The 13,840-nt window shown below is 36.8% G+C and overlaps 1 protein-coding gene across 1 annotated transcript in view; it reads right to left on the bottom strand.

The window, feature by feature from the left end:
* Positions 1-13,840, bottom strand: part of ZYG11B (zyg-11 family member B, cell cycle regulator) — a 90,552-nt gene that overhangs the window by 21,983 nt on the left and 54,729 nt on the right. The window contains exons 9-13 of the mRNA XM_059374760.1: positions 12,540-12,701; positions 12,386-12,433; positions 7,299-7,496; positions 7,121-7,173; positions 5,665-5,762 (exon numbers count right to left, since the gene is read on the bottom strand). Coding sequence (XP_059230743.1) covers positions 5,665-5,762; positions 7,121-7,173; positions 7,299-7,496; positions 12,386-12,433; positions 12,540-12,701 — 559 coding nt within the window. The remainder of the gene's footprint in view (positions 1-5,664; positions 5,763-7,120; positions 7,174-7,298; positions 7,497-12,385; positions 12,434-12,539; positions 12,702-13,840) is intronic.

Here is a 13,840-nt window from a genome sequence, read left to right as displayed (position 1 = left end):
GCCATTTGCTATGATGGGGATGGAGCTAGAATGTGTTACGCTAGGCAAACTAAGTCAGAGAAATACAAGTACTACCGGATTTCACTCATAAGTGGAATTTAGGAAACAAAACAGATGAATGCATGAAAGGGGGGAAAAAAAGGAAGAGAGAAAAGCACCCCATAAGAGATTCTTAAGGATAGAGAACAGGGGCTCCTGGATGGCTCAGTGGGTTAAGCCGCTGCCTTTGGCTCAGGTCATGATCTCAGGGTCCTGGGATCGAGTCCCGCATCGGGCTCTCTGCTCAGCAGGGAGCCTGCTTCCCTCTCTCTCTCTGCCTGCCTCTCCATCTACTTGTGATTTCTGTCGAATAAATACATAAAATCTTAAAAAAAAAAAAAAAAAGATAGAGAACATATTGAGGGTTGATGGAGGGAGGTTAAGTGGGGGTAGGTTGGGTTAAATGGGTAATGGGTATTAAGGAGGGTACTTGTGATGAGCATTGGGTTTATACATGAGTGATGAATCACTAAATTCTACTCCTAAAACCAGTATTACACTATATGTTAACAAACAAGAATTTAAATAAAAAATTGGGGAAAAATAAGTTAATTTATATTCAGAGCAAATAACTTAACCATTTCAAGACTTGTTTTTAAGCTTTGTTAGGATTGCCCTAGAGAAGTCTTTATTTTAGGGCTCATTTAATCTTTTCTAGCACCTGTACTGAATGCCCCAGGTATTAAGTTCTTTCTACTGTTTGGAACTCTAGTATTTCCAAACCCTGTGTGAGGTCCAAGTGTTATTCAGTTAATAGATCCTTGGTATTCTTTCTCAAGCCCAAAGGAGTCTCACCCTAGGCATTTACCACTCACTAATTAGCAAAAGACTCAAGATATCCGTAGAAAGATTTCTGAAGTCCCTTCTAGATGTAGCAGTCACCTCTGCATTATTCTGCCTCATAAATCCCATAAATTTTGTCTCATATCTCAATCTCTTTTTTTTAAAGATTTCACTATTTGACAGAGAGAGAGAGAAAGCACAAGTTGGGTGGGGGGCAGCAGAGGGAGAGGGAAGAGTAGGCTCCCCCTGAGTAAAGAACCTGATGTAAGGCTCCATCCAGGACTCTAGGATCATGACCTAAACCGAAGGCAGCCACTTAACCAACTGAGGCCCCCGGGTATCCCTCCAATACCTCAATTTTACCAAACTCTTGAATTTTGTCTCCTCAGTTCAATAAAATTGCTGTGCTGTACTTGGTTCTCTCTCAGGGATGGGGATCTTTGCTGCCTTCTGCCTAATGTCTATAAAGATTTGTTTCAAATCTTCCCCACCCTGCATTTTCTATTATTAATGGCTAGAGGGCTAGTCTGGTATAAGTTATTATGTCATGGCCCCCAGAGTATGTTTCTGCTTATATAATTTTCTATCACGTCTTCACTTACAATAACATGCAAATATACTTTTTTTTTTTGGGTATTTCAACATTATTTAATGTTTGTCTATTGCTGGACCTCTAGGTTAGAGTTATTTGCTATTATAAATAATGGTATGATTAATATCTCGCTCAAACAAGTGTTTGTAATTTTAAAATTAAAAAGTAGGGGCACCTGGGTGGCTCAATGGGGTAAGATAAGCCTCTGCCTTTGGCTCAGGTCACGGTCTCGGGGTCCTGGGATCGAGCCCCGCGTTGGGCTGTCTGCTCAGGGGGGAGCCTGCTTCCCCCTCTCTCTGCCTGCCTCTCTGCCTACTTGTGATTTCTCTGTCAAATAAATAAATAAAATCTTAAAAAAATTAAAAGGTACTTAAACATTCATCAATAGGAAAGTGACTATATAAATTACTGCTAAGTTCATTTATTATTAAGTATAGAGGCATATGTTAAGGGTTAAGCTATGACCCCCCAAAAGATAGGTTAAAGTCCTAATCCTCAGTACTTCAGAATGTGATCTTATTTGGGAACAAAGTTGTTCGTAATGTAGTTAAGATGAACTTACTAGGGTGGACCTTAATCCAGTATGACTGGTATTCTCTGATGAAAAGGAGAGATGTGGACACAGAAATGGATACACACAGAAAATAATGTGAAGACACATAAGGAGAAGATGATCATCTGACAGGAGTGATGCATGTATAAGCCAATGACTGCCACGGATTGGCAGCACATACCTGTAGCAAGAAGCAAGGCCAGTTCTCCCCTAGAACTGTCAAAGAAAAGACAGCCCCAATGACACCTTAATTTTAGACTTCTAGTCTCCAGAATTGAAAGAAAAACATTCCTGGGGCACCTGGGTGGCTCAGTGGGTTAAGCTTCTGCCTTCAGCTCAGGTCATGATCTCAGGCTCCTGGGATCAAGCCCCGCACCGGGCTCTCTGCTCAGCAGGGAACCTGCTTCCCCTCCCTCTCTGACTGCCTCTCTGCCTACTTGTGATCTCTCTGTCTGTCAAATAAATAAATAAAATCTTAAAAAAAAAAAAAAAAAGAAAGAAAAACATTCCTGTTTTTTTTTAAAAAAAGATTTTATTTATTTTATTTGAGAGAGAGCAAGAAAGAGCACACACAAGAAGAGGGAGTGGGAGAAGGAGAAGCAGACTCCCTGTTGAGCAGGGAGCCTGATGTGGGGCTCGATCCCAAGACCCTGCCTGGGATCAGGACCTGAGCCGAGGGCAGACAGTTAACCAACTGAACCACCCAGGCGCCCCAAACCTTCCTGTTGTTTTAAGACACCCACATATGGAACTTTGTTATTAGTCCTAGGAAACTAACATGTCATATGATAAAGGTTATGCGATTATTAAAAATCATGTTGTTAAACTTTCTAAAATATGGGAAAATGCTCATTATAATATGTGAAATAGATAACATTATTATTCCCATTTAACAAACATGGAAACTGAGATCCTAGGCTTAATAAATTGCTCAAGCTGGCATACACAGTAAGTGCTATAACATAATTTGAATCTAGGTAGATTCCTGTGTGCCCTTAACTTCCAAGCCATACTATCTCTTAATTATTAAAAGCTGTAAGCAGCATTAGAACTTTTAATGCAAACTGAGAAGCAAATTCCATTTAAATAAAGTAAGCCTGGGAAGCAAGAATGCAGAAATCTGAATTACCCAAGTTGGAGATAAAATACTTTAACATTCCCCAATTATAGTGCATTTTATTTATTGTCTTTTTTTTTTTTTTTAAGTCATCTTTATACCCATTATGGGGCTCTCAATCCCCAGATCAAGAGTCTCATGCTCTACTGATTGAGCCAGCCGGGTGTCCCTCCAGTCCATTTTATTTCATTTTTTATTTTATTCTAGATTTTATTTTTAAGTAATCTCTATACCCAGTGTGGGGCTTGACCTTACAACCCCAAGATTAAGAGTTGCGTGTTCTACTGACTAAGACAGCCAGGCATCCCCCCTACAGTGGATTTTACAATAAAATTTTCAGGGTGGTTACTCCACAGAATAAACCTAAATGAACACCTACACCTAAAAGTAATCATTAAAAAAGAAAAAAACACATATGAATATATACTATTCCTTGTTATGTTTTGTTTTCTCTTACAAAACTGTGAAAAGCCCATTCCTTGAGTAATGAAGAAAGAAACCTAGAGATTAGAAGCTAGATATAACATGGGGGTAGGCTGTTAAGAAACTAGGGAGTTCTCAGAACCTGTAGGGATAATAAAAGGAGGAAATTTTTAGATCAGAGTTAGATTGTTTGTTTGTTTTTTTAATTTTTTAAATTTTTTAAAAAAGATTTTTAGTTATTTATTTGTCAGACAGAGATAACAAGCAGGCAGAGAGGCAGGCAGAGGGAGAGGGGGAAGCAGGCTCCCTGCTGAGCAGAGAGCCCGATGCGATGCGAGGCTCGATCCCAGGACCCTGGGATCATGAACTGAGCTGAAGGCAGAGGCTTTAACCACCTGAGCCACCCAGGCGAGAGGCAGATTATGTTTATGAATAAACTGGGAATTTGGTAGGAAAGGTCAGAAAAGCTTCCAGGTAGAAGTTTAGTTGGATACAAAGCAGTTTTGTCTGTCACATCCCATTCCCTAAACCCTCCTCCTCTGTCTATCCAACATAAGAGTTTTTACTAAGTCACCTTTTTGCAGTATGCACTGAATTTTCATCAAAGAATAAGAAAGTATCTAATAAAATGTTATTGCTATTTCCTACAAGACGCTCATGTTTCTTATATGAGGCCATTTATAATATCACCCCTATTGAGATCCTATAAAAGAAATTTAATTTATAGTTAATTGCTCGGAAAAGCTTTAGATTCCCATGAGGATATGGAATAGTTTTTCCTCCTTACACAGAAAGAGAATCCTGTAGCTGATTTGCAGCCCAGTCACAAAAAGAACCTGAATCATTATGGATGGTCTACATATTTACATTCTATTATTTTTCCTATAGTTTTTAATTTCTTTTCAAAATTATTTTTCCTTGATCCTGATTTTTTTTTTTTAAGATTTTATTTATTTATTTGACAGAGAGAAATCACAAGTAGTCGGAGAGGCAGGCAGAGAGAGAGAGAGGGAAGCAGGCTCCCTGCTGAGCAGAGAGCCCGATGCGGGACTCGATCCCAGGACCCTGAGATCATGACCTGAGCCGAAGGCAGCGGCTTAACCCACTGAGCCACCCAGGCACCCCTTGATCCTGATTTTTAACTTCAAATATTTTATACCCAAAGTGTTTCTACTATTAAAGTGTTTCTTATGTAATGTTTCAATTCATTTATGGAATGAGTTTTTATTAATAAATAAATAATGAAGAGTTATTATCACAACCCTCAAAAAAGTGTAATACAAAATCTGATCTAAATTCTTGCTTCTCCAGAGACCATGGGTGGTGAGAGCAATATCTTACTAAACAATGGCATTTTGTGAGGATAAGGAGTGGAAATTGGAATGAACCATAAACACTGCTTGCCTTAAAGCTTTTGCTTTTGCATATGGACTCACTGTAGGCGCCTAATCTTCATACTCCATGAGGTCAGAACAGTGCCTCATCTACCACTGTCATTTAGTATCTAGTATTATGAAGCTAATTCTGAAAGAATATATTTAGTTTATAACCTAAGATATTCTCTCTCTCTGTTTATTTATTTATTTATTTATTTATTTGGCAGTCAGAGACCACAAGTAGGCAGAGAGGCAGAGAGAAAAAGGGGGAAGCAGGCTCCCTGCTGAACAGAGAGCCTGATGTAGAGCTCGATTCTAGGACCCTGGGATCATGACCTGAGCTGAAGGCGGACACTTAACTGACTGAGCCATCCAGGCACCCCTCTTTTTTTTTTAAATGATTTTATTTATTGAGAGAGAAAGAGTATAAGCAGGGGGAGGGGCAAAGAGAGGGAGAAGCAGACTCCCTGCTAAGCAGGGACCCCAGTGCAGGACTCGGGCCCTGAGGGAAAGGCAGACACTTAACAGACTGAGCCACCCAACGTCCCTCTCTCTCTCTCTGTTTAAAGACAATGTGGGGCTTGAACTCACGATCCTGACATCAAGAGTCATATGCTTTACCAACTGAGCCAGCCAGGTACCTCTAAAGATTCTCTTATACTGTATCTTTTAAAATCTGTGTTCTTAAAAAAATTCAACTCAATTTACCATGTAGAAATGGTATTCCTGTCTAAAGAGAATTTCACTGAAAAAAGAAAAACATGGGTTTTTTTATACATACGATTCTTGCTGCAGACATGTTGCATGGCCCAAACTGCCCACAGCTGGACTCCTGGTGTGGTAAAACAGCCAAGTAATGGGAAAAATGGATTAAAGGACCTAAAATTTCAAAAGAAAAAAGTTACATACTATACTTAGTATCATTTTCTCCCCCCATACTTAGTGTCATTTTCTAAAGCAATAATTCCTGAGCTTCCATTCTAAAAATTTCATCTACTATTTTCAAACTAATATAAGTGAACTATAATATATTTTTTCTTTGTGTTAGCCATTTGAGAAAGGATAGTATTCAGATAAGTTTTGGTATAAAAGATGGAAGGTGATCAGAATAAGGTACTAACGGAGAGAAATGTTTTTTTCAAAAGTACTCTTTTGGTCTTGAAAATAAACATTTGGAGAATAGCAGACTTTGATTTGGAAACTTAGAAAAGGAGGAGTCAGTTGATAACTAACTCGTAGAATATCATGAGGGTCTAGAATTAGCCTTTCTGTTTCTCAAGGTCTTCTGCCCCAACACAGGCAGAACATTAAGTTGGGGGAATCAAAAATGTTGCCAGTACCAGCATTTATGAAGTAGAGAATAAAAGTAAGATGCAATAGTATTACTTATGTAGCAATATGGAGTATATCTGGTAATCAGTAACTTAACTATCAAGACACCTAATTGTCATAAACAGTTAGGCATCCAGTATGCAATTTAAGAAATTATTACAGTTTCACAAACTAACCTGGTGCTACTTCTTTTAATGTGTCATCTTGTCTTGGACCTCTCTGCATTAATACATTATTTCTTCTTCCTAAAATCTTCTGCCCATACTTAGTTTTCTCTCAAAACTCAGCTCATACTCTATTTCCTCTGGAAGCATTTTACCACTTCCCAGTGCATTTAAGTACTCTCATCTTTAATTTCATAGAACCCTATCCATATAACTAGCTTAAGAGTGAACTATATTTGATTCACATTTTGTTTTTCCTCAGTAGACTCTAAGGTTCTTTTTTTTCCTTTCTTTTTCTATGATTTATTTATTTTTGAGACAGAGAGAGCACGAATAGGAGGAGCAGGGGGAGAGGGAGAGAATCTCAAGCAGACTCCATGCTGGCTCTGCGCAGCTCAGACTCACAACCCTGAGCTAAACCCAACCCAACCAACTGTGCCACTCGGGCACCCCAGCTGTAAGGTTCTTGTATGTGGGCAGAATGTCTTACTCATCTTTGAATTTCAAGCACACAGAAGCACACAGAAAAAGTCCTTGGCACTTGTCTTCAATAAATGTGGAATGAAGGAAGCACTACTGAATGACATGTAGCAGAAAAAAGTAAAAACACTTTGATCTTTTAAAAAACCAGTAAAAAGATAGATGCCTGAGGGAAAATACATTATACACCTAGTAGGAATGATCTCTAAGCAAGCAAAATGACTAGGTTACTAGCTTAATACTAATTATCTTGCTAATTACCTGTATGCCACCATCTCACACTCTGGAGTTGGCCATTTCAAAATAGCTGAATGCTGCAAGACACACAAGAAAGAGCACAATATTTATTTAGCACTGCATTACTGTAATATGAGCCTCTGAAAGTTTAACTACTATGAATGTTGTTTGTATGCTTCTAAAAAATACCAAACGACCCTACCAGATCATCCAGAAGAGAATTCCTCTGGCTACGGCTCAATGTCCAAGCTTGTTCACCTCTAGATATTAAATGGGCAATGATTCCAGCTGCGAAGTAACTGACTTCCACTTCAACACTATGTAAGAGGCTACTGATGTGGTCTATAAAATCCTTCCACATTAATTCAGAATGCAATTCTTGTACTTCAGCTATATTATTCTGGAAAAAAAGAGGATATAAAAATTAAAGTATTATGAACAATAAATGGCTAACTGGCCCTTTGCATTCCAAGAAGGAACTCACTGGGCTTAATAACAGTCTTCATCTTTTGTACATATGCCAATACATGTTTAAATCATTACACTTTCTGTCCCTTTTTTATTTTTTTATTTTTATTTTTTTTTAAAAGATTTTATTTATTTATTCGACAGAGAGAGATCACAAGTAGGCAGAGAGGCAGGCAGAGAGAGAGAGAGGAGGAAGCAGGCTCCCTGCTGAGCAGAGAGCCCGACGTGGGACTCGATCCCAGGACCCTGAGATCATGACCTGAGCCGAAGGCAGCGGCTAAACCACTGAGCCACCCAGGCGCCCCAAGCTTAACTTTAAAATGTGTACAGTCTATTTTTCACCAGCATGAATAATTAATCATCACTCCTCTCTAATCTCACACATTCAAATAAGAAAAGACATTTCAGGTGGCTCAGTTGTTAAGTGTTTGCTTTCAGGTCAAGTCATGATCCTGGGGTCCTGGGATTAGGCCCTGAGTCAGTCAGGGACCCTGCTTCTTCCTCTCCCTCTGCCCCTCACCATTGCTCATGCTTTCTCTGTCTCAATGAATAAACAAAAATTTTTAAAAAGTAAAGGCATTTTACTTTTTTTTTTTTGGCATTTTACTTTTGTTTTTCATATTCTTCCCTATTTGCATTTTTTACATAGCATTTTTATAGTGACAAAAGTAAGAAAAGAAAGAAAAAAAAGAAAGAAACAAAGACCCTCTGAGGACACACTTTGAACTTAAAGCCCCAGAGAAGATGATAAATCACAGTGCTAAATTACAATGGACAATGAAAACAATCCATAATAAGAATAACAGCAGTAGATAGCTCTGAACCTCATACTGTGAGACAGTAACTGATAAAAAAAGTAAAACAAACAAACAAATGCCAACCCCCCAACAAAGACACCACTACTAAAACAAAAAACAAAGGAAAGAGCAAAACAGAACATCAAAAGAACGATGGCCATTCTTGGGACACCTGTCTGCCTCAACAGTAGAGCATGCAACTCTTGATGTTGGGGTTGTAAGTTCAAATTCCATGTTGGGGGTAGAGATTACTTAAAACAAAAATAAAGTTCTTAAAAAAAAAAAAAAAGAATTATGGCCATTCTTTCCTGCCATAAAGAAGTTATTAGAAAACCAGACAAACTAGAGAACTGTTTTTTGATAGTGGACAACAGGTATACAAGAATGTCTATACCTGAGAGAAAGTATTCAAATGGGGCAGTTTCCAGGATTGCTGTGCAGGTATGGGGAGCCTAAAGAGAATCCAGCAGTTTTTGCTGAATTGAGGAGACAGAGATCGGTGATCAAGATGGCCAAGGAAGCAAAAATGTGCAGAACAGAGTACTAGAAAAAATAAAGCTCCAGAGAGGAAGAGAGAAAGATACCTGCAGAAGAATCCCCTTAAATGCTTGGCTGAGTATGATGCAAAGTGAAGCTCCATGAGGCTAGGAAAAGAACTACCAGAAAGCAATACATGAACACATCCCCATATCACAGAGGCTTAGGACAAGTACACGTTCCCACCAGGCAGAGTGAAGACATCACATAATAGAGTATTGCATAGGAGTGGAGCTAAATTATGTATCAGTCCTTGGATAAAGTCTAATCTGAAGCCACTATAACAAAGCAAATAAATAAGCTTTGAAAGGAACAACTTGATCTGTGAGTAGCTCAACTATAAAAACAAAATCTAAAACTCTTTAAAGAAAAACAATAATATCCAGCAAAAATCAATGTAAATTCCACAATGACTGGCATCTCGCCAAAAATTATCTGGCATACAAAGACTCATGAAAATATGATCTAAAACCAAGAGAAAAACTCTGTTACTAAAATGGACTCAGAAATGACAGGGATAATAGAACTAGCATACAAAGACTTAAAATAGCTACTATGAATGTTATAAATATGACTCAGGATGAAAGGAAAACATAAACCTGAAGAGAGAAAATGAAGCTATACAAAGATTTAAATGTAACTTCTAGAAATAAAAAGTATTTATATATACATATACACACACACATATATATCTCTGAAATGAACAATATACCAGGTGAAATTAGCAGCAGATGAGATGTTGGAGGGAAAAAACCCCTTGTGAACTAAAAAACAGAGCTAGAGGAAACATCTAAGCAAAAGCAGATAAAGAAAAAACAACAACAAATTTTGGGAGAAAAGCCAATAGATTACTTTGTGACCTATGAGATAATAGTAAGCAATCTCACATACTTATAACTGGAATCCCAGAAAGAGAGAGGAGAGAAGGTACCAAAAAAAAAAAAAAGTGTGTGCGTATATATGCGTGTGTGTGTGTATTTAAAGATACAAGGTAAAGATATAAAGGCCAAAATTTTTCCAAATTTGATGAAAATTATAAACCCAAAAATCGAACAGAAAAAATATCCATTTTAACTCAATAATCAGCAGAAATTTAAATTTTTTTTAAGAAATGTAACTTTTGAAAGTAAAAGCAAGATTCTTTTTCATACAAACAAAACCTGAGTGAAAATTCATTGCTACCATACCTACACTAAAAGATATGTAAAGAGTAGTATAAATAAAAGACACATTTCTCATTTTTAATTCTATTTGATGGAAGATTGATGAGGACACATACTTCTGGACAAAATGAAGTAAAAAGGTGTCAGAGTTACTCTCCTATCTGAAATAACTGAAACTGTTTAAGGGCAGGAAATGATAAAAAAAAAAATTTTTTTTTAAAGGTTTTATTTATTTATTTGACAGACAGAGAGAGATCACAAGTAGTCAGAGAAGCACACAGAGAGAGAGGGGGAAGCAGGCTCCCTGCTGAGCAGAGAGCCCCATGCAGGGTTCGATCCCAGGACGCTGAGATCATGACTTGAGCTGAAGGCAGAGGCTTAACCTACTGAGATACCCAGGCACCCAAAGAAAGTAATTTTATAATGAGAAGGGGTCAAATGGAAGGCATAACAATTTTAACAGCTTATGAACCTAATAACAGAGCTCCAAAATACATGAAGCAAAAATTGATATAACTGTGAGAAGAAATAGATAAATCAACAATTATAGTTGAAGATTTCAAAACTCCTATCAGCTGGAACAAGCAGTCAGAAAATCAGTAAGAATACTTGAACAATAACAACCAATTAGACTGACTGACATTTATAGGACATTATACCAAGAACAGCAAAATACATATTCTTCTCAAGTGTACATGAAACATTTACCAAAATAGAACATATTGTGGGCCATACACAGGTCTCAATAAATTCCAAAGGACTTAAATCAAGGTATGTTCTCTGCCCACAAAAAAATTGCTAGAAAAGCATTTTAAAGCTCTACAAGCTTTCTAAGTATTTAAAATAAGTTCTACTTTTCTTCTTATGGTGATGTGAACCAACTTCTGTATCTAATAATCCTATGAACCCTGAATAGAACAATCAAAAACTATGATCTGCTTAATACTTCCCTATTTCTGGGCTTTTGGGTCCTTTTACATTTTCTACTTCATAAAAAACTAAAACTATAGTAAACAGATAGGTCTTCTTTAAATGTCACCTTTCCCAATAATCCATATCTCATTTATTATCTCATACTCATGCATCTGTAAAACAAACACTAATCTATAACTTTTTTAACTCACTCATCTATGCCTCCTATTATCTAATTTCTTAAGAGCAGAGGTCTGCTCTAAAATAGCTTTCACCATATAGGCACTTCTCCTGTTGCAGTGATTAAACATAATAAACATTTGCTCCTTCAACATTGCCTCAAAATCTTAGGGGGCTCACTTTAATCTATATCTAATAAATTTAGGGAATGTCTAATTTGTTAAGCAGTCTTTTAAGTACTGATTATTAATTACCAAACATAGCATGTAAGGACACTTACAGGTTAGTGACATTTCAAAAAAGATTTATTTATTTATTTAGATGGTGTGTGAGTGGGATAAGGGCCAGAAGGAAAGGGAGAGAGAGAATCCCAAGCAGACTCCTTGCCAAGTGTAGAGCCAGACACGGAGCTTGATCCCAAAACCCTGAGATCATGACCTGAGCCAAAATCAAGAATCTGATGCCTAACCACCTGAGGTATTCAGGTGCCCCAGTTAGTGATATTTTTTCATGAGACTTTTTTTCTGATTATAAAAGTAAAATTGCTCACAGTGAAGCGCTATACTAGACCAAATCATATATAATAAAGTATGTAACTTATATTTTTCCTTTTAATGTAAAAATCCTTTTATTTTTAAAGATTTTATTTATTTATTTGACAGAGAAAGACAGAGTGAAAAAGGGAACACAAGCAGGGAGAGTGGAGAGGGAGAAGCTCTTCCTGCTCAGCAGGAAGCCCTATGCAGGGCTCAACCTGAGCCCAAGGCAGACGTGTAACAACTGAACCACCCAGGTGCCCCTAATGTGGTGAAAATCTAGTATGTATATGTTGTTTATAGCCTGCTTTTCTCATTTTATTATATTGTATATATTTTCTAATGTCATTAGGTGTTTACAAATAGAGAAAAATTCCCCCCCCCCTTTTTTGAGATTTATTTATTTGAGAGAGAGAGTGTGCCAGGGCAGGATGGTAGAGAACACAAGGGGCAAAGGGAGAGGGAGAAAAGAAACCTAAGCAGACTCTGTGCTGAGCATGGAAATCCACGTGAGGTTCAATCTTGCAACCCTGAGATCATAACCTGAGTGGAAACCAAGAAATCAAGAGTCAGTCACTTAACCAGCCGTGCCACCCACACACCCTGAGAAGCATTTTTCAATGTACTACCTCAGAAGGAAAATAACTGATTACAGCTTGGAATTTAGCAGGAAATGTTTATATGTTTTTATCTTACCAAAAGTCCTAGGACTTTCTGTTGAATGGATGACTCAGTTGGGAAAGACTGTAAAAAGAAAGAGAAACCTATAACTACCTAAATAACCAAATATAATAAATGAATACTTAAAATCAATCAATGTCAAAACTATAGGCTAAATTCCCATTCTAACCTCTAGAACCCGCATGAAGAGTTCTAACCCTTGGTTTTCAATAAAATGTCTGCAAGTGGTTGGAGATTCATCTGTGAGGTTCCAAAGTGCACTCAAAGTAAACTTCAAAGTAGTGTCCACTGAATTTTGATTGGTTTTCTGCTTCACTATTTGAAGAAGTTGCTGAAAGAAATAGAATGAATTTCTCATCACAAACTGTTATTATAATTAGTCGTGGTAATCACAAGTCATGAAGATTGGTCTCATGGCTTAAAACATTTCCTATAAAAGTTTTTAAAAGTACAACAAACATCTTCTTTGGTCAGGCTTTTTCCTTCAACAAAAAAAAGTATAGGATCTTCAAAAATACTTTATTATTCTGATGATACCTATAATCTAGTACCCTGTAAATAAAATAAAAAGCAAACCATTTAGAGCTGAGGAAAACTATCTTACCCAATTAGTCACAACATATATTCATTTAGATCCTGGACAAAAAAAGTAGAGGTGGAGAAAGGGAAAGGAATCTACATTTATTAAGTATCAGCAAATTATATCCTATATTATAGTACTGTTACGTTCATTTTTCAGCAGAGGAAATGTAGACTGAGAAATATTAAGTAATTTGATCATAGTCAACTTAGTAAGAGAAAATAAGAATTGGAAGACCTAATTCTATTGAATTCCAAGTCTTCCTTAAGGAAAAAAAAAGAACAAATTACATACAATAGTAAGAGAATCAAAGTCTATATTGGAATTGAATAAGATAATAGCTTTGAAATTCCATTTGTAAATTATTTCTGTCATAGCCATAACCCAAGAAATTTAAGTCTGAAAGATAAATATTTTGAAACCTAGATAAGGCATCCATAATTCCATTTTTTGATTATAGTTTTGGGGGTAAAGTTACACGCAGATCAGGAAAAAAATTTTTTAGAAATAAAAACACCTCAGGGGAATTAATAATCATTAAGTGGCTAAGAACGTGGCACTAAAATCTGCATCTGTGTAACCTTGTTTGGCAATTTATTCCTTTGTTTCCTCATCTGTAAACTGTGGGTGATAATCAAGAGATTAAATAAAGGCTAGCGATAATCACTACTACTACTACTACTGCTACTAATTCCTGCTAAACTAAGTTTCATTTTCCCCTAAAGCATATAAGTGAATTACTTCCTTAAAATCTTTGAATATATCTCCAACCAAAACTACTGAAACACATGTATAACAATGAAAAGCCATATTTAAAACTAAAGTGTCATCCCTGAAAATAGTAAAAAATAAATAAAATCAGCATCCCTTCTTATCTAACATGTATTTAT

Source organism: Mustela nigripes, chromosome 14, assembly GCF_022355385.1.
Source record: "Mustela nigripes isolate SB6536 chromosome 14, MUSNIG.SB6536, whole genome shotgun sequence".
NCBI lineage: Eukaryota > Metazoa > Chordata > Mammalia > Carnivora > Mustelidae > Mustela > Mustela nigripes.
The sequence above is the reverse complement of the archived record's forward strand: the minus strand, read 5'-3'. Positions and strand labels throughout refer to the sequence as shown.